The following is a 22,006-nucleotide window of genomic DNA, read 5'->3' as shown; positions in this document are numbered from 1 at the left end:
AGCCATCTATCTTGCTTGCATAGCAATAGCAACAGCGCAACCTTGTGCATTGATTCATTTCTAGTCACATTTCAATGCTGCACACACAATGCACTCAGGAAGATATGTTACCCCCTGCCACAATATTTTATACAACAATAAATACACTCTGGTGGAAAATCTTTTAACGTGTGAAAGAAAAAGAGCCCGTTGCATGAGTGTCACCCATCAGACATCTGACTTTGTTGTTTACTAGGATGAATAGAGAAAGGTGATATGGTAATTTGGAGCAGCACGATCACTGCTCCCCAATGGCCAGTGGGCCTCAGCTTCCTGACAAAGGTCTTTTTCAATATCCTGCAAACATGGACGGCGGAGACGTGCATGCTATCCGGTACTTAAAACACAGGGGGCCTATGGGCTGCAGACACGGCCCTACAAGACTCAGATCACAGGTAGCGGCAATAGGAGGAGGCACGGCTTCCAGGGCCAGAACACTGGCTCATACATCAGCTCACCTCTGCTGCTACATCACGCAACAAAGCTGTTTTCATGCGTATAGTCTAGACTCTAGACTCGTGGTTAAATAAGCCATATAGAAGCGTAAAATTGTATGGAATCAACCGCAGTGAATTTGTTGCGGTTATTGTTTGCTATGTGGAAGTAAAATCTGTATTTATTGTCCCTTTAAGAGGTGCATGGACCTAAAATATATCTTTCAACAGTGGAAAAAGCTACATCCTTATTATCTGTGTTATCAGAGGTGTGTTCTAGGCCTGTAGAGTAATTCAACTCTCTCTTACTAACAAGGTGACTAGGGGTCAAAGGGGAAAAAAAGAGAACGCTTTATTGAATCATGCTCCCTCACCTTCAGAGGTGACATCGAGCTTGTTATTGACAGGGAATAGGAAATTCACTTTTGTCTGGAATTTGTGACGGTGGGCCCAAACCACAATAATGAATGGCCTATTGAGCTTTCAAGGCATTACTGTGTTATCTTCCAGGAAGCAGGTTCGGTAAGGTGACTGTGGGGATTTGTTTGAGCCACTTCAAAAGTGATTGATGTTTGAATTTAGAAGGAAAAAAGCAACATTTTATTGAATCCAGCTGTTGAAATTTGATGTTGTTATATAGGAATGCAGAAAGATACACATCAAAAGTTAGTCTGTTTGCATGCTGTAATCAGATTAAAGCTGTTTACCCGGGTGTATTTCAGTTTCCCTGAACGAAAGCCTGCGCACCCCGAGGGACGAGTTGCTCTAGACCTCGCTAGACTGTGCAGCATCTTCCCAAAACGGATGTATAAAACTAGGCTAGGCAGTTCTCAAGCTGAAGGAGATGGAAAGGAGTTGCCAGGCCTGGTCGTCGTCTTCTTCTTTTAATAAGTGGAAGGAAATGATCGTGAATCTGATTTCCCGAAGGGTCTCAACACTATTCTCATTCTCTTTTAATCGACGATTATTTATCTTCTGATTGTTTTCTCACTCCTAACTACACTCCAAGGGAGAAAAATCAGCATTAGCATAAAAAGCTGGTGTTAATGTATGAACTCTGGCTGAGGTGGGACCCTCAGATTATAAGACAAATTCTTTCTCAGATATATTTTCCCAGTGAAGGGTGAACCTTGGGGTGAAGTAATAATTATTGTAGGGTTTTCTAATTCATATGCTAAAAGTTACTAGTAGACAGACAGCCGACATGTGCAAACAACATAATAGCTCATCGGCGGCACAGCTCTCTGAACTGTCACGAGCTTCAGTCAAACGGCAGCATTTCAACACTCCTTTCACTCACTTGCATCATGCAGTATTTCATTTTCATCCAACAATCCAGGTACCAATGTCCCTGACTTATCAAAGCTATCCATTTACTGTGACGGCCAAATCAAATCACTGCTGAAAAATTCATCACCAAGTGTCAGCATGCGAACACCGAGCAAGAGCCACTGCACTCCAAAATTACCACTGTGAATATTTCAGAAATACTAAAAGCAATCCATGGTCGACATTCATATTTCATCAGTGTGTCCGCGTACCTCAAGATATCTTTGAGAGCAATTTGTTTTTGACGTGAGAAAGGCATCAATATTTTAATTTCTTAAAAGATCACACTAACAGGCTGTCTCCATCGGGAAACATAGCAAACAAGCAGTTTAGTTGTCCTGAGTTGTGACGTCAGAGCTCACTATATACCTGAAAGTTGTGAGGACATTTGAGAAATATGATGATGTTCTGCAGAAGTCGTGAAACTACCACAATAGCATGTTTCATGGGTGAAGGATCTCCGATATTGTTACAGATACCTTCTTCAAACTCTCTGAGATACTTAAATAGAAGTGCACTTGTCAACATACAACAAGCAAGGCAGGGAATTTAAGAAATGAACATCATTAAAAAAAAAAGAAGAATCAAACAAGTCTTGACATGAAACGGAGACAGACTGGGAGAGGAAAAAGAAAGAGTACAAACTGTGAAGAGCTGTAAGCGGGGTCAGCCCTCCCCTCTCTTGCTTATTTCCATCTGCTGTTGCCAGCTTCTGCCACAGAGTGGTGCCGACACCGCTGTCTTGGAGTGAGGCAGGGCCAGCCCCGTGTCCTATAAACACACACAAATCATTTACATGCTGTACTCATCAAAGGCAACTCTTCCTCATCTCCGCCGAGATTTGCTGCTGATCTGAGCCTCCAATATTGCATCTCAGAGCGGTGCGGCTAACCTTTGCAACTGCCAAGAATGTGATTAATTTTTTTAATACAGCTGTTGACCTATTATTGAGATGGAGAGGAGCCACGAGAGACACTCGGCTCCTCTCCCCTGTATAATGGAATGCATTATTGCATCAGTGTTTACAAGGCGCGCTAAAAGAGAAACAGAATGTGGGAGAAAGCATTAAATAAAGCAATTGGGCTAATGTCGCTTTGGGCCTTGTGCACACACAAAATGTCAATCAAAACTTGCAATTCTTTGATTCATTGCAGTTTGCTCTGGCAGTTGCATCTGAGAGAAGAGTGGTGACACAATGTGGAACAATAATTACCCTGCAGTGTTAAAGTCCTCCAGTGTCTTGGTGCATTCATAAATAAAATATGTTCAGGATAATGGATTTATGTTCAATAATTCATCATCAGAATGTTTCCAGCCGAGTGATATAATATGTGTCACAGTATTCTGTAACACAGTGCTTAGCCAAATTAAGTTATCTTGAAACAGATTTATTGACAGGGCTGTTGCTGCATTCATTTACTCAGCAACCATTGCTTAATTACTCCTGCAAAGCACAGAAAACAAACAATGCCAATATACTGATTCTAAACCACTCAGTGTCAGTATCAACTACACACCCAGGCTAACTATGTATTCAAGCCAGGCCTGAACAGCACTGAACATTACACACTTTCGGAGTTGGAGAGGAGCGGGCGGAGTAGCAGTGGGACCCTGCTTTTTGTCATTCATGACCTTGGCGCTAGCCAACCGTACAGGCAGTTTGGTTTGATGACCCATCAGAGAATCTGTCTGGGTCCTTGCAGGAGCCAGTGGACCGGGGTGAGGGAAGAGGGTGACATCCAGGGCTACGGTCTGTTCAGCTGGACTGGGGTCAATCAGTGGGCCTAAAGATCCACAGCCAGCTGGAGAGCCATGATACGCCTGGCCTTCATGTCCAGAATGCCCCAATCCCAGTCGCAAGAGGAGGCCATGCTGGCACTCATCCTCATAATTAATGACATGAGTTTGTGTGTTGTAGGACCAGAGCTAGCAATTTGCAGCATTGCATTAAGTTGCATGTGCATCACATGTAGAAATCCCTGAAAGTCATTCAAACTAAAAATGAATTGTCGGTAAGGAAGGTGACATGTGTGATTTATATGTTGTGGTGTAAGCGTTGAAGTACGAATCAGCTCTACTGGTGTAAAGCGTCGCATACAACCATGATTCTGTTTCAATCAGCCATCTCAGCAACAAACACATACAAATGGGAGAGATGCACTTGCAATCAACAGCAACAAGACACTTTCTTTAAAAGCCAACCGTATTTCATCAAAACACACAAATTATGTGGTGCTTCAATCTAGAAGGAGTTTAAGCATTCAACGGGGGCAAAAAAGAAGAAAAAAAAGAAAACAATTTACATGCAAATCAAACCTAATCATCTCAATCTCTTTATGCCACTTTCGCATGCACAATTGCATTCATATGCACAATTGCATTCAATTACTGTAGCTGTGGCTCAACTTTTCACATCGGCGTTTTCTATTCGGAGAGGCAGGGCCATGTACATTTAATAGGTAGCCATTCTGTTCCCCGGCTCTGCCAGAGATCACTGTGAGTGTGTCAGTTAGAGGAGATGGCAGCATGTATCAGTGCATGAAATAAAGCTCCTGCTCCAAAGTGACAGGCCCTGGATATTGTTGGAAAATGGATGTTAAATTCACTCTGTAACCACCAACAGCAGCCCCGGCTATGAAAAATTAACTGTACTCTGGCTAAAGGGAAGGGAAATTGCTTTGCTAGATATACCACACAATCCTGTTTGTGAGCTATCCATCTGTCAGATCGCTTTGCAAAAAAAGAAAACGTCTTTCAGCTTTCTGTAGCCTATTAAAGAGTCCACTCTCTTATGATGTTCAGAGTAATCCAGTATGAGAACGGAAACAAAGAGATGTCAAAGAGAGTTAGAGTAAATCCTTAATCTATGCCGAAGACTACAAATCAGTAAAGAAGACCGGCTCCAAGGGCTTCAGAGCTGAAAGAGATGCTAGATGTATGTCAGCCACCAGAGGGCAGTGATACTGACGGCTCTTTGCTGCAACCTCAACCGAGCTTCTCTGCAGGGATTGTGTGCTAGTCACTGCATTTTCATCTGGATTTCTGGCAGTGCATGGTTGAGATCTTATTTCACGGAACATTCAGACTGTGATGAGTCAGTGATCTGCAACATGGTTTCATGCAACACGTGATAATGACCCCCTCAGAGTCAGGTATGTTACAGTGGAAGAAAGCCATAAAAAATGGATCTAAATACACAAACAATTAATTATTATGAGTGGTTGTAACAGAACTTACATTTAGATCATCTTAAAACATGTCACAGCATAGAAAACATACTAACATCCTACAGCTAATGAAATAAATGTCAGAAAATATGTAAAACACAAGGTAAGTAAGTTCTAGGTAAGCTAATGAGCGAAGATGCCAAACTGCATGCTGGAAATGATCCTGGAGGTCAGACTTCCAGTGCACTGGATTGTGGTACCATCTGTAAATATTTTACATGCTCATATTTATGCCACAACAATCAGTTCTCTATAATGTCAACCTGAGTAGCGCATGAAGTCGCTCACCCTCTGTGTGTGTAGTAATCTGAGCTGCTCCTTGCTTTGTTGACAGCCTTGATTGGCCCCCCCCCATGGGCCTGCCACCATGTTGGGACCCGTTGTTGGGCAACAGAAATGCTCCCCTATAAATAGCACCTTTAAGTGACAGAAATCTCTCTTTAATTGAATAAATTAGGTTGGAAATCACTCTACCATATAAGTGTATGCTGCAAAAAAATAAAACAAATAGAAAAGGAGAACTCAGCACGATCCAGTTTGTGGTTTTAGCTACATAACGGATCACTGGACCTCTTTTGAAATGATGCCGAGGTGAGTTTTCACATCCCGCCACCAGATGTCAATATAACACTTTAAATGATGTCTGGCCTGTCTACAGCTTTGTGTGTCTGTTTCCCTACTGACCAAGTGACTGGTGGTCCATGTATGAACAATAATTCATTACTTACTTCACGTACATGTCTCTCAGTAAAGAAATGTCAGGATTTTAAGAAAATATTGTAACTACTGAGGCAAAAAAAAAAGAATTAAGACTCAAAATACATATGTGCACGACACAGGCCACACCCACTTCTTCATTTTCAGGATATATTAGTTTACAGAAGACTACATGCATATTATTATTATAATTAATGTGAAGTTAATCACTTTTCGACAAAACAGTGCCTCCTCTCCACCCGCACATCATCCCATTATTTACCACACTTGTAATGTAACCAGTGGGAGGTTGAAATTGAATGACTTTGACTGACTAATCTACTGAAATGACATTGTAACCTACATGCTCGTTTAAGCGGTGTGTATGTTGATATTGATACATGTGGGATGATGATTGGAGCGGATCAGAATTCAGCATGAAAGCGGGGTCCGATATGGAAATAGATAATTGGCATTAAATTGACCGAATCAGTCGTCATTTCTGGACGTTATAGACCATTTTTAATCCCGAGTTATCCTCTTAGACATTACGGGTTTGTAAAATCAAGGCCGATGGAGAAGTCAATGAGTAATCACGAAACCATTAGACTGAACTCCCCCGCTCCGATTTCTTAACCTGGAGACTGCGCAGAAAGCTGTCCGGGGGGGAAAAGTGCGTGTGCAAGCAGAACTGAGAAAGTTCATAGAGCCGAGGTGCAGGATGTCCCGTTGAGGAGAAAAAAAACAAAATCCTGTCGAGGCGCAGAAGCAACACAAGCTGACGGGGAAAGAAGTGCAGCTCAGAGCGAACGGCATTCATCAGACCATAGATATTGCCAAACTGGGGGAAAATGGCCTTTCCGACGATTTTTAGCTGTCGTCGGATTGTTCTCAAAGTGTTTGTGGTTCAGTTCATCGCCTTGCAAGCAACATATGCTGCCCCTTCGCCTATTATCAGGTTTCCTGGAGACGACACCACTCCAAAAACAGACAAAGAAGTTGCTCTGGTAAGTTTATTGGTGTTTTTCTTAAAACGATGTCTAAGCGGGTCAGTCAGCTGTGAAGTAACAGTGTTTACTGTATACGTATAAGAACCGTTGGGTAATAGTTTGTACGTTGTTCCCTTATTTATTTATTTGTTGCAATCACTTCATAAGCACTTAATCAACCATTTGTATGTCTATTTTTCTCCTTAAGAACTATCTGAATAAGTTGTATGCATGCCCACAAGACAGATGTAACCTTATGGTGCTCAAGGACACCCTGAAGAAAATGCAAAAGTTCTTCTCTCTGCAAGAAACTGGAGAGATTGATGCCAAAACTGTGGCTATCATGAAAAAGCCCCGCTGTGGCGTCCCAGATGTGGCCAATTACAACTTCTTCCACAGGAAACCCATGTGGCAGAAGAAAGACATCACTTACAGGTCAGGGAATTCACTTTTACCTACACATTTACTGAACAAGCATTGGATTATCCTGCACTTTAAGTGCTAAATTGTATCCTGCACGGGGTATTTTATAATGGGAGTAGGTACTGATTCATTCTGAACCTGAATTAGTAATACTCAAGTAATGCCATCATGGACGTTTTAAGCGGTATGGTCTGTAAGAAACACATTACAACTGAGCTTTATGCTAAAGTTGAGATGCTTTGCATGGCATTACATCAGGCCGTCATGTATGATGTTTGCCAAGCGAAGAAAGGTAAGATGACTTGACCCCACCCAGCCGCTGCCTGTAAATACAACGAGAAATACTTATTGGAATATATCGGAGTCCCTCCACAACACTAAGGTTTACATGTGACTCACAAAGCAGTTTTTGATGAGTGCACAAACGTATAAACACAAAGCCAGAGTGTGTTTGCTTTGCGAGATGGACCACAGCTTGGCCCCCGCCTGACTCCCCCCCCCCCCTCCCACCACACCCTCCCCTCAACCTCCAGTCCACCCCACCCCCATCCACGCAGTCGTCGTGCGCTTGCATCTTGCGTCTCGCTTACACCAGCATTCCCACACAGTATGTGTCGGCTCTTTTGTTTTTGTTCTGTTTGAGGTTTACAACAATGTGGAATCGGTTTATTTATGTCAGCGGTTTTTGTGGGCCCTGATCGTTCCAGCCCGTCTGCCTGTGTGTTCGCGAGGAAGACTGCGAGCCAAAGACAACAGCAACTAAGAGATCTTAGACTGTTTTTACGAGAGGACTGTGTAGACAGGCACGTGAGAGGGTTTGTAGTTGAACACTGTTTCAGGAACCATCATCATCAGATGATTCATCGACTGTTTAGCCGTTAGTCCATGATCTGAAGTTGAGAAAATAGATCTTATGATATTTCTGCACGCTTTTTCCAAACATGACTCACAAAGCCACATACGTCTTTTCTTTTTATGATATTTTGTCGTCTTAATTTCCCTTCTTTGTCTCGTTTTAGAATGAAACTGACTCTGTTAACTCCGTAGAATCCTTGGATACACTCCCGACCTGGATGAGGAAGTCATAAATGATGCTTTCTTCAGAGCCTTCAAAGTATGGAGTGACGTCACCCCACTCACAATCACCCGCATCATGGACGGAGAGGCTGACATCATGATTAATTTTGGCCGCAATGGTATGGCATTTATTTCGGCAACAGACAGTATATAGACACTGTATTTATAAAATCAGTTGAACTATCATCAGGTTATCTTCCCACTGTAGGGCAGTACAGTCAGTGACACCACTCAGTGGCATTCTTATTTCATGTGTCTGCAACTCAAATTCATTCAATTCAAATCAATTCAATAAAAAAGGTTTATTTTATAGTACATGTCCCCATGTGACCTCAAAAAAAACTCCTGCTGACTGCAACTGTCCCATTTGTCATCTTTGTCTTAATCTCTTGTCTTGGGATATGGAAAACATTCGTGCATGCTTACGAACAGACATGTCTTAATATGGCACAGGAGTGGTATTGCAGGTTAAAATTCAAAGATTGAAGCACAGTAATAACTAAGTTATGATTACGTTCCACCTCCAAGAGGAAAAATACAGCCCATGTTATGTCATAACCCAAGTTAGGAAACAGTTGAACACAAGTTCACTGCCTAGGAACACTTCTTCACACAGGTCATTCCAACGAAAACAGCCATTTGATATTTACGCACAGTCACGACATCTTCTGTCTTGCCAAAGCTGACTCTATCAAGAAGGAATCTAATGATAATAGTGGAACAAAAACAAAAAGCATGGCCACTTCAGAGGATGTGCAACTGAGATTTTGAGCTTTAAAAAAAAAAAATCACACTTCGTCACAAATATTTTCCCGACTGTTACTTTTAGTATTTCCTCTTCAAACTAATTTATCTTTCCACTTACTGTCTAGCTAATAGCTGCACCTATGGACCAGTTGTTTAAAAAGAAGAAAATTGCTTCTGATATTTGTCTTGAAGTGTTAATGTTGAACGATGCCATCGACAGAGCACGGAGACGGTTACCCCTTCGACGGCAAAGATGGCCTCTTGGCTCATGCCTTTGCTCCAGGAGCAGGAATTGGCGGAGACTCCCACTTTGATGATGATGAGCAGTGGACGCTGGGAGATGGCCAAGGTAATGGGGAAACACTGTTTATACAAAAAAAAAAAACTGAAGCGTGTTGCAATAGCTCCACGACAACCATTTGTGATTTGTGCTGTAATCTTATTAAATTGTTATCAATTTGTCAAAATTGCTGCATTTTGCATACCCATATCCAGTGTCTTATTCAAAACAAAGTATAGGTACCATATTGGTGAGATGACAGGGCAGACCGATACAGAAAATGACTTTCAACTACTTTGTTTGGATTTTTGTTTTAACTTAGTCTGAACTTTCTGGCACTGGATATGACAAATCTCAGCCATCTGGAAGCTCAATAGAAGAAAAATAAATCTCTGTTGCAGGCATTTGCACGCAGTGACCCAGATAGTTTAATGTATTTCCCACTATTCAGAATTGTCTGTAATCTATAAACCTATTTTCCCTGTCTCATGACACTTAGAATGAGCTGTTTTTTATTATTATTATTATTATTATTATACCAGTGCCTTTGCAAGTTTGATCCCATTTACTACAATGCATGTGTAATCATTTTCTGAGCTCCTTGCTGTTTTTGAGAGCCTACTTTTAAATGGTATCCCATAGTCTAAGTGGCCTCTTGTTTCTATAAACAATATTGCAGTTTACTTGCTTGAGATACGCACTCTATCCTATTGAACACCCTGTCACCTTTAACTTGGTTTGGGAAAATGGATGACAAAGCGTTACAACGTGGACACGTGTCTCCTTATTCTTTTCAACAGTGGTGAAGGTGAAGTATGGCAATGCTGATGGGGAGTTCTGTAAATTCCCCTTCCTGTTCATGGGCACCGAGTACAACACCTGTACATCTCAGGGCCGTGACGACGGCTTCCTGTGGTGCTCGACCAGCTACAACTTCGATGAAGACGGCAAATATGGCTTCTGCCCCCATGAATGTAAGTTCGTCCTGTGGTTCTCTTTTCTTTTTTTAATGTAACAGCACTATGTAACAATCTCAGAACACATTTCGCTGAAGTCGCTGTATAGATTCGTCATTGTGGGGCATATTTGCCCCACATGACCTCAGCTGCATTGGTGTCATGCCCTACTTGCATCTGGAACTGAAGCAGTGTCTCCTAAACTGGCAAAGTAATACTTCACACCAGATGTTTGCTATATTCAAAGCTGTTTTGCTGATTCTTGACAGAAAGAAAGTAGGTGAAACAGTCTGCCAGGAAAGTGTTGTTTTCTGTTTGGAGTGGATTGTGGAATATTTCTTTTCCAAGTCACTGCCCCATTTTAGAACACTGGGCTTTGTTAAACATTTTGTTTATCTGTGTTATATTGCTGTCCATGGTACTAACATGATCACATGCCCATTACATCTAAGTGCCAAAGTACACATGTGCTAAGTTGTTTCATACAACAACATGAGAGAGGCCTGTTTGTACTGGAGCCGTCTTTGTTGTTAAGCATTTGTATTAACGTAAAAGAAAAAGTTCCATTGCACATTTTTTCTTGATTCCGATTTCTCCTCTCTGAACACCTTTGTCTTACATCGTCACTCATCGGTCAAAGGATCTTAGTTGCTTGCAGTGATCATGTAGGAATTGTAGATTGCTTTTCATAAGCATTGGAAAAATGGAAAAATGCACTGTGCGCAATGTTATCTTATTATAAGTTTTCCTATCATTTTTCTTACAGTACTTTTCACCATTGGTGGAAACGCAGAGGGCGCTGCATGTAAATTACCCTTCACCTTCCTGGGAGAGAAGTATGACGAATGCACCACTCAAGGCAGGGATGATGGTTACCGCTGGTGTGCCACCACTGAGAACTATGACCAGGACAAAACCTTCGGGTTCTGCCCTGAAACTGGTAGGTGGTGTCATCTACTGCCTGTTGTGCTGATCACATATTAGAGTCGTGCTTAAGTAATCCCCTTTCTGTTGCGCACACATCCTGAAACGTGTGCATACATTATCCTCTGTTTGTGCGTCCTCCTGTTTAGGGTTGCAAAGAAGTTACGCTTTTGACTACTGGGAATTTTGCACAATTTCAATATAAAAAATGTACCCTCTAATAGAGAAATTATTTACCATACCAGGTCTTATGGCATGTTTTGCCCATTTTATTAAATTACAACATGCACTACATTCAGCAACAACAACTCTTCTATCATCATTTGCAGTATCCCATTAAATAGGCATCAACCATCTGCATGCACCGTGCATTCTCCCATCATATGTGTAGCCAACACTACTGCCAACGATACTACACTGTCTGAGCCAAAGGACTAATGTTACATGCAAGTTCTGATTATATTATATTTCATGATATTTCAGATAGTAGCCTAACGCTAAAGCAAAGTACAGCGATCGTAGCTTGTTAACAACTTCTGCTAGTTTATGTTGGCTAGCTGCTACCATGTAGCTCGATTGAACCCTAATTGAGGAGTTTTAATTCATCTATTTGCATTCCTTCTTTATTGTAAAACGTAAGCAGTTCACTTCAAAACATAAGTTTGCACACAGCCAACATTTCGGCTTAAGTAGCCTACCTTTCCCCATTAGTTAACTCACCACATGTATATGGTAAATTAATTAATTTGTTATTATTATTATGTCTGCCTATGATATATTGAAATGTTTTGTTTGTATCTGCATGGTAAGCCTAAGCAGATAAGCCATATATTTCCATTTTATTCCTGTTATTTCCTGTTATTTCCCATAAATTCCAGGTAATTCCCTTGGAAAGTTACCACCTTATATATTTCCAGAACTGTTGCAACATTTGTCCTGTTTTAGGGTTATGAGCTTTCTTAGATGCCTACAGTGCGTTTTACTGGCTGTGTTTATTTTGATGTGCAGTGTTGGGCGCCCTGCCGTGTATTGGTCTACAGGAATGCTCCAGCTGGGGTTTTGGGTCTTGCTCGTGGTCTGCTGAATGGCTGTGAAAGTATTTTAATGTGCAGTGGCAAGGCTTATTTTCCATTCAGTGGGACTGGTTTCAGGGTTGAGGTAGTGTGGCAGGGAAGGAGATAGACCACTGGAGCTTCCATCTGGTTCTAATTGATTAGGAAAGTAGATTTGTTGTAAAGCCTTGTGCGATAGCGTGTGCTAAATAAGAAATTATATATTATTTAAAAATAAAACAGTGCGAAACAAATCTGCCAGATAGAAAATAATCTCTCTTTGAAAGAAACTCTATTTGGGCGGGTGCTTTTTGGTTTTGTGCCCCGTGGATTAGTTATTGATGTCATGTGTGTTGTGCCAGTGCTTTCATGATGCTGTTTTCAACATCATCTGTGCTTACTTCACAATACAATACAATCTGTTCTGAAGAAAGTTCATTCCACATTTCACTTTTGTTGCTCCCTCTAGCCATGTCGACAGTGGGGGGAAACGCAGAGGGAAGCCCCTGTGTCTTCCCTTTCACCTTCTTGAGTGACACCTACGAGTCCTGTACCTCATCTGGACGCAGCGACGGCAAGATGTGGTGCGCTAGCACCAAGAGCTATGATGACGACCGCAAATGGGGTTTCTGCCCAGACCAAGGTATGAATACTATTTGTGGACAGTTACTGACAGCATTAGTCATTTTGTTACTGGCACACTCACAATAAACAGGAAAATAAAGGTAAAGGTCAGGTCGGTCGTTATTCGATTATTATGTCTCATTCATGTGTCCCACCATCGTACTCCGTGAAGGACCACAACTGGTATACAGTAGCTACCGATTGAAAGACTGTACAGCATCAGTATTTTACAGTTTACAGTGAAGTTTCTTCACTGTGCTGCGTGTTTCCAGGTTACAGTTTGTTCTTGGTGGCAGCCCATGAGTTTGGTCATGCCCTTGGCTTGGAGCACTCTCAGGACCCCGGAGCACTGATGTCCCCCATTTACACTTACACCAAAGACTTCAGACTTCCTGATGATGACATCAAAGGCATCCAGGAGCTCTACGGTGAGATGAATTGTCATGTGTGGCTAGTTTCCTAACAGGGATCAAGCCTAATACAAGCATCTCTTCTTATTGGAAGCCAGGAACAATTAATGTCCTGCGAGTGTGTAATCACTTTCTCAAAGATTAAATATTCTGGTAAATCTTTTATGAACAGGTGTGCCAACAGACAAACCTTTGCCTCCAACCCAGGGTCCAGTTACTCCAATGGACATCTGTAAAGAGCCAGTTGTGTTTGATGCTATAGCCCAGATCAGAGGAGAGACCTTCTTCTTTAAGGACAGGTAATTAAATCAAAACAAACAAGAAGTCACAATATTGTTTGACCTGAACATGTCTTCAGCGAGTGTGTGTATGCTACATCAACACCAAATAAGGTAAGAGCACTGATAATTAACCCTTCGCTAAGTCCCGCCCTCGAACGCAGACTAGCCAATTATCGCTTAGCTCTGACCTGCTCTGACCAGGGTCTGACAGCTGACCGGCTCTGCTCCATAGAGTCTCATGCAATGGTTCTCTTCATTTCCAGGCCGGTTTTGTGGATTTCAAGCTAGTCATGGGTAAACGAAGGGTCGACTAATCATCCAAAATCCATCCAAATCAAGTTCCTGACCACGTTGTTTGAATAGGTTAGCCGATATGTTTTCATTAGCTCTCCGAGTCATACATGCAAAATGAAGTATGTTTTTGACTCTCTTGAAACTGGCAACCACTACCAAAGTCTGATTAAATGTCCTGTCCTTGATCTATGGGAAGAACGACAAACCAAATCCAAAAGCCTACTTCTGGCTTCATGAGCAATTTCACATGAGGTTTCTTGTTAATTATTGTTCCTCTTGATGATGGGACAATTAGTGAGCGGGGAAAATCCACTATTCCCCTCCTCATACAGTGACAACCAAAGTACTCATCAGTCATAAACACAGTCTACAGTCCTCCCTCTCCACCGGCGCCAGTGGATGCAAAGTCTTGTAAGCTTACTGCGTACTGGAAGTGAGTTTCATAAAGTGCTTTGGTTTCGTCCAGTCTTTATGAGTCAGTGGGAGTCCCATGGGAAGGTGAACATTTTCATTACAACAGCTGAAGTTTGTTGCAGACAAATTCTCCCGGGAGTCACTTCGAACAAAAGCAATAATGTGGTAGAAAAGGACCCGATGGAAAACACAAACAGCGTCCTTGTTAGTTATGATATTTTCATGCCTCTAGGTGTGCTATGACATTGACTACTTGCAATTGTATGGGTAACAGAGCTGTATACCTGTCATGGCCATGAATGTGTCCAAAGCAAACAGGCCAGCATACCTCCGTACCAAAGAGTCTTTCAGTTAGCCTGGTTTTCCTCTCTGAGAACCTTGAGCTGGAAACTGGGAGAAACAAGCCATAATCCAGCTCACAAGTCCTGCTTTAATGCAGAATGACTTTTCACCTTGCCATGCCTCCCCTTCCACACACATGCAGAGATTATCACAGCAGAACAGACACACTTAACTATATATATATATATACGTAATTTAATTTCCCCTGACCCTCTGTTTATTTTCATCCATTCTCTCTGAACCATGATTCTTGGCACAGTAGGGTGAATCCACTGCAGTCTGGTCTCTGGAGGGGAATAAGGAAAATAAATGTATTTCCCCTGATCATTAATTGTAAAACTGTCAAAATGCCATTTGGGTGCACGAAGGGTATTGAAAGCTATGATATTACTGTTATCTAATTGAGTCCAATGGTTTTCAGACAGTGACAAAAGGCCCATTAGTCTGTCAGTAGCTGAAATATGTCAAGAATTACAATGTTGCATTCAGATATGTTGCATTTACTTCAATTTAGTTGACTTATTTAAGACCATCTTGACATTGAAAGGCCATTTAGCTTCATGGTTGGCCATGTTCAGCAGCTCACCGTGTTTGGCCGCTCTCTTGTGTAACCATACAAGGCTTTGTGTGATTGTTTCAAGCAATTCTTGATTTGATATTTGAATTTCAGTTGCTGTCCCCAAAAGACTGAGAACTGACAGGAAGGGGCGAATTTCAGAAGAGAGTGATCTCAAGGCACGGAAGGGAACGTCGTTACAATATATCTTTCTGAAGTCTGAGATAAGTGAAGTTTCAGTAAGGTCTGTTGTTCTGACCTTCACAGAGACTTAATTAGTTGCCTGAAGGCTGTGTCAGGTCTGTGAGCTGCAGAGCTCTGGTACAAGCCACGTTTTATAGCTTCAGAGAAAAAGCATTGCCCTCTGGCTTCCGGGGCTAATGCTCATTCGATTCTCCCATTGTAAAAGTATGATCCCCCTTTTTCTCCTGGCTCAGCATATTTATGATGTAGGACACATCTTGACATGAGGCAGTGAGCAATACTTATGGCGCTCCCTGAGCTCAGTGTCTGTCTGGAGGCTTAAGGAGAAGGCAATTAAAAAGTCTGTCTCATAGAAACTGTTTTGCCAGACTACTGACTCTGTTGCAAGTAATTCATGCTCATGTGCCTGTATGCTAGCATGTTGCCTACAGAAGCTATTTGCAACGTACAGTACTGTAGTCGGTTACCTTGCTGAGGAGTTGATGGCGTACAGCCTGCAGCTCTTGATTTAACAGCTCACTGTGACTGCAGTGTTCTCAGTTCACTTTGCTTTAAAGTTAGAAGAAAGTATCTTGAAGAGTTTGTCACAGTGATTAGTACTGACTCATCAAAAATGCGACGGTCTTTTTCTGCATTTTTACGTCAGGAGCAGCATTAAGTGCCAGTTGGCCTTTCCACTGATTACCCAAACAGGTTTCCTCTTGAAAGCAGCACGAGTGACATACAGGGACATACAGGATTTGTCGTCGACAGTGTGTTTGCATGTTTTAGACCATTTACGGGAAATCACATACTTAAGGTCACTTAAACTCCATGAACTCAAAACTAGTGTGAGAAACAAAATCCATTAAATGGAACATCATGGCTGCTGATATTTCCGTCAGTTACTTCATGGTTGCATCGTAATGCAAATAATCAACTTCATTACCACACAGTTATAACAGTGCTTTGATAACTTCAAATGCAAGAGAGATGGATGAACCACTTACAGTGTTGAAGTCTGAGCAATGGTTTGGAAATATCTTTGCAGTTTTGTGAAGCACAGCACTATTTGCTATATGACTATGTCCTGTTCATCTGTCCCCTCAAACAGCCACCAGGCAGATCTTCTTTTTTTTTCCTTTTTCTTTTTAATTAAATAGAGACAGGAAGAAAAGATAGAAAAGCCCTCTGGATATTGCTGGTACACTGCATGAACTTGACAAATTGATCCACAAGAACATTACTAAAATAATGCAATTAGATGGTTAGTTCAGATTGAATATGTCTCCTCTTTCCTCCTGATAAATGTATGTAAAACCTGTGTGTCTGTATGTTACTTAAGTTGTATTCTATCCACATTTTATCATTATTGCAACTGGCAGATCTTTTTCTTTTAAAGAAATAGGTCAGTGGAAAAGAGTTTGGGAAGCTGCTGTTGTTGTGCAGCTGTGTATTGGAAATCCGGGCAAGATAGGTCTTGTTCCGCTGGCGTCTGCAGCCTTAGTTCTAACGAGAACCAGATGCTCATGAATCAGGCCATTGTGGCTGGCTCGGCCAGTGAGGCACTTGCACTAAAACCTCCTCTTACGCGAGCGCACACACACACACACACACACACACACACACACACACACACACACACACACTTCCCCCACCTCCTCATCATTCCCGTCTGCCCTTCGTTCACTCTCATTTAGTTCGTCAGCTCATCTACTTTGCAGCCGCTCACCCACTCATTCTCTTTCTGCCAGGTTCCTGTTCAGGTCAGTCAATTTCAGAAGCAAGCCCAGCGGCCCTATGCTGGTGGCCACCTACTGGCCCGACCTACCGACCAAGATAGACGCTGCCTATGAAAACCCAGTGGAGGAAAAATCTGTCTTCTTCTCAGGTATGCTGCAGAACACAACTGTGGAGAAACGGTGGATTCAGACCTTTCTGAATATGAATGTAGTATTGCATGAACCGGTCACCCTGTCCCTCTGTGATCAGAGAAACAGACAGTTCCACTTCCATGAGTAATGAAGAGGTGTCTTCATTCTTTTACCATTTGGATTCACTTAAGGGTGGCGCTTCTACGAACTGAAACATCAGCAAAAGCAGGGATGTTGGCACTCTCGTGTGCGGTGTGCACTCTGTGGACTCTTCAGATATTCCACCATAGTTATTAGTGGTTTATTATACATTCTTTGCATTTTATTAATATGACAACCTATCTGAATTCTGATGAAAGTTACATAATGTATCTGTCAGCTTCGAAGACATTTGAAGCAGGGCTGGTTTGGCTATGGGGGAGACAGTCAACCGATGAACCGAATATATTTGGTGAATAGATGTGTAGGAATGTGAGATAATACCTTGATCAGACAGTTCTGTGTAAAGATAATTACCTTCCATCAATAAAACACATGACTTCATTGCAATTTCATCGCTGGTTCTATTGTGTTACTTACAAACTCTTCCCTTCCAGGCAACGAGCTGTGGGTCTACAAAGCAGATGAGTTGGAGAAAGGCTATCCCAAGAGGCTCTCCAGCCTTGAACTCCCCACTGACCTGGAGCGGATCGACGCTGCCTTCAACTTTAGGAAGAACAAGAAGACTTACTTCTTTGCTGGGGATAAATTCTGGAGGTGAGGGGGGAGCAAAGCGTACGCGACCATTCGTGAGCCTAAAGCCCTTGCCTGACACAGCGTAGCTTGTGCTGTTGGTGTCATCACGTCTCGTTTGCAACGCTGTGCTACGTCTGGATCTACTTTGTGTTCAGTGTGAACTAAGCTGCACTGTAAACCACAACAGCTCTGTTAGCCCTTGCACAACATGGAAGTTCACAGTGTTGACGACTAACTGTTTTATGGAAATCTATGAGGGGTTTGTGTTTGTGTGTGTATGTGATGGAATTGTGAAGCACTCGTTAAAGGATTATACTGTTTAAATGCACTTTTATTGTGTGTACAGATACGATGAAGATAAGAAGAAAATGGACCCTGGCTTCCCCAAACTTATTGCAGATGCCTGGAATGGCATCCCAGATGGCATAGACTCTTCTTTCAGTCTCCATGGCATTGGTAAATAAAATCTTTCTTTTCACATAATTTGTCAATTTAGAGGCTCTGTATAATTTCAAGAAGGGACGTTTCGTCAGAGGACAACTTAAGTCAGTGGGATTCATCCCATGGGGACAATGAATGTCTGTACTGAGTTTCATGGCAACCCATCCAATAGTTGATGAGGCATTCCACTATAAAACTAAAATGTCAACCCCACAATGGTGCTTGAGGAAAGTCGGTTGATGATCAAAGTCATTTGTCTTAATCCTCTTGGGACCATGACTGTTTGTACAACATATCATGGAAATCCATCCAATAGTTAGTGATAGTGAGATATTTCAGTCAAGACCAAATGGTGGACCAACAGATAGAAAGACATCCCTAGACCCATTGGGAATTTCCCCACTGCGGGACTAATAAAGGATTATCTTATCGCGAGCATGACTAAAAACTAACCAGTGATTCCTATATGAACACTACAATGAGCACATTTTTTACAACATTAAATTAATGCCACACTAACATACCAATCGCTCTTGGAAGGACTGTGAAAAAATTGTAAAGAAGTAAAGCAGCAATGTTCACTGTCCTCAGCTCTGCCTGTAGCTCAGTGGGTAGAGCAGGCCGCCTCTAACCACAGGTTGCTTTACAGCAGCCCACTGCTCCTAAAATGCTTATGACGAGTGAAATGCAGAAGTCAAATTTTATGTATGCCCCTGAATGTACATGCAAATTCAAATAAAGTTTATGAATCAGTTGGAAATGAAAGAGTAGAAACAAAAGAGCCAAAGGTGTCCTTTCTTTGACTTTTTTAAAAAGACCGAAGGAAAAGAGGGATTTTGTGATGGTTGTGGTGCTTCGATTAGAGCTGGATTCGAGCTGCTGCTTTGTGTGCATGTTTACAGTGTTCGGGCTACTTTCCTTGTGGTTAAATTGCAGGCATGTCCAGTCAGCTCTATCAGCGAGTCTTGCACTGTGCCTCTGTCAATAAAACCCGTCACATACCACAACCCAGCAAGCCATGACGCCATCTAGCCAGAAATGAACAGTTTCGAGGAACTGACTGAAAATAACGAAGTGCAACAGGCCAAAGGGAGTAGCTCTGAAGTTAGGGAGTCATCTGTAGCCTGAGGAGGAGCAGTTGCTTGATGTTTCTCGTGCTTTTATTTGCTGCCAGTAAATACCTCATGATGAGTTGTGTTAGCTTTAGGTCACTGCAACTAGAGTGCAAGAAATATATAGAGGTGAATGTCATGTCAGTTTTGTCATGACACCGTCGGTAAACTTCCCCTGAGACCGTCGCTGTCAGCCATGTATCCTTCAGGTTAGAGGTGGTATATGCAGATTTTTGTCTATGGCAAGCAACCAGGGATTTTTCCATCACTGCTCTCCTAACATACACACATTACTGGAAGCATCAAGCCCCTGCCTCACACAGTGGACAGACATGTTTATATAAAGAAAGCCTGTGCCCCTCTACAGAGGTGCCTGTATGCTTCCTGATTAGCATGATTCAGACAGGCTTTAGCAGAGCCTGATTTCATGTTCGAATACCTTTCACTTTGATTGAAGCTGATTAGTCTGTTTGCTTTTGTTAAAGCTTGATCACTGTACTCTTATTACATGGTAGTTTTCCCTTATTTAAAGACATTTAAAATGGAAATTATACCTTCAGTATGATTAACTAAGCGTGCATTGTTCCCGTCTTTAACAGATAACAGCTACTTCTTCAAAGGACACCACTATTTCGAACTGGAAGACAGCAGCTTGAAGATTGTCAAGTTGGGGGAAATCACAAAGGACTGGCTCGGTTGTTGAGCAGTTTTCAAAACGTCTCGCAACTGGCTAATTCCCATAATGATATCTGACCTCACGAGGACGTTGCCATAATACCGCACACAACTTGAGGTCGCCGCAGTACACACTGTTGTAAGTTTTTGTCCTGGCAACTCTGCACGCTTCTGTGGGAGACATGTCCCTTCCAGCCTGTATAACCAGCCTCCAGCTTTGTAGCGAGGCACCTCGTGGACCTCATACCCAGGCTGAACATAGGCAACTGGATATTTGCTATATTACTATGTGATGTTGACATTTTATTTGTTGTGCTGATGTGCAGATTTATTTCAACATGTAGCCCCTGGTTTACTTTTGTTATTTTTTTGTTTCGTTTCCTTTTTTTAACTCAGACATCAGGTATGTCAACACTGCATTGAACGCAGTGCTATACTGTGCTGTGAGATATTGCCGTTTTATGCAAATTTAATTCTGTAAAGCTGTCTCACACCATGTGAGGTATTCATGTTGGCTTGGAATTACTTCTATGTCCAGTGTATAAGTGCAGTTTTATAAATGTATCACTTTTAATTTGTCATTGTTGTGCAATACATTTGACAACATTAATTTGCACAGTTTGACCGAACATTGGTGCTTTAGAGATTGCGTTTTGCTTATAGTCCTATCTACATAATGTATGTATATATATATATATATATATATATATATATATATATATATATATATATATATATATATATACATACATACATACATACATTTTATATCCTGTGTATCTATGTCTGACTACTTAGTATCCTCTGAATGTTAGAAAGTAGTTTTCGCAGGCACACATTATTCTTCATTTGATTAGCACTTTGTATAGGACTATATAAGGGGACCAAATTATTGTCATGGAACTTCGTGTTGCATTCTGTTCACGAATGGTACAGTGAGATTAAAGGCACAGGTTGCCTCCAGAGGCTTTATTGATTTGCTGCATGATGGAATCATGTCAAGAGTACTGCAGTAGTATTGTTTAATTATCTTTTTTTATATATTCTCTTTTCTCTCTTGGGTTTTCAACAATACAGTCATTGTGTTTTGTGTTGTTTTTAATGCTCGTGCACTTTGTTAGTGTCATCAATAAAGATGGTCAATATAATGTGGATCAGTGATAAACAACGGAATGACTCCATGTACTTGCACAAATAATTGAAGTGGGTGATTGATGCAATTATGGGCCGTCACCATTAAGCGTGTGAATTCAGAAACAAATCATCAATTAATTCAGGTAATTTATTTGAGCAGAAGTAGCAGTATCAAAAACATATATAAAATAATTAAAATTAAGACTACCAATGCATGATATGTGAGGATATCGTTATGCTATCATGTGTTTATATGTGACATTTGAATTTAAAGGGACTAGTATAGCTGTAAAATGAATGTAACGTTGGTGGAGTAAAATGTAGGCTACAATATTCCTAAAGGTAAAATATAGTGAAGTACAAGTATGAAACGGTAGTGTTAAATAAAAGTACTATGCAAAGTAAAGTAAAAGTAAAGTACTTTGAAATGGTACTCAGTACAGCAGGACTACTTGGGTAAATAACCTACTTACCTCCACGACTGCATAATAATACAGAAGTTATGACTTTCTTTTTGGGGCAGCACCAAATGAGAATTGTTTATGAAACTGCGCCATCATGTGGACATTTATCAAAGCTTGTAAACAAATATATGAACACGTCCCAATTCTCCCTCTAAATGGCTGCTTATTCGCCTCTTGCTTAATATTTCTGGTGTCGTTGGACACATATGCACAGAATGATAAAATATCAAGATATGTATTGTAGTTTCCTAGTATCAGTATTTGGACAAATCAAATGCATGCATGGCCACGGAC

At 41.5% G+C, this 22,006-nt stretch overlaps 1 protein-coding gene across 1 annotated transcript; it reads left to right on the top strand.

Annotated features, from left to right (window-relative positions):
• Positions 1 to 6,226: 6,226 nt before the first annotated feature.
• Positions 6,227 to 21,295, top strand: mmp2 (matrix metallopeptidase 2). The gene is made up of 13 exons (XM_079294348.1): positions 6,227 to 6,732; positions 6,923 to 7,149; positions 8,185 to 8,333; positions 9,182 to 9,310; positions 10,042 to 10,215; positions 10,964 to 11,137; positions 12,643 to 12,816; positions 13,070 to 13,225; positions 13,380 to 13,506; positions 17,032 to 17,168; positions 17,748 to 17,907; positions 18,233 to 18,342; positions 20,039 to 21,295. The coding sequence occupies exons 1-13, from the start codon at positions 6,577 to 6,579 to the stop codon at positions 20,140 to 20,142; spliced, it is 1,977 nt and encodes a 658-aa protein (XP_079150474.1). The 5' UTR covers positions 6,227 to 6,576; the 3' UTR covers positions 20,143 to 21,295.
• Positions 21,296 to 22,006: the final 711 nt, after the last annotated feature.

The sequence above is a fragment of the Melanostigma gelatinosum genome (assembly GCF_949748355.1).
Source record: "Melanostigma gelatinosum genome assembly, chromosome: 2".
In the NCBI taxonomy this organism is placed as follows: domain Eukaryota; kingdom Metazoa; phylum Chordata; class Actinopteri; order Perciformes; family Zoarcidae; genus Melanostigma; species Melanostigma gelatinosum.
Note: the sequence above shows the minus strand (reverse complement) of the source record. Positions and strands in the feature narration are given on the sequence as shown.

Excerpts from the sequence above, each read along its gene's own strand:
- mmp2 (XM_079294348.1), top strand. The coding sequence starts at position 6,577 with ATGGCCTTTCCGACGATTTTTAGCTGTCGTCGGATTGTTCTCAAAGTG. Across the intron at positions 7,150-8,184 it reads AAGAAAGACATCACTTACAG|AATCCTTGGATACACTCCCG; the intron begins GTCAGGGAATTC and ends TTAACTCCGTAG. Across the intron at positions 17,169-17,747 it reads AAAATCTGTCTTCTTCTCAG|GCAACGAGCTGTGGGTCTAC; the intron begins GTATGCTGCAGA and ends CTTCCCTTCCAG.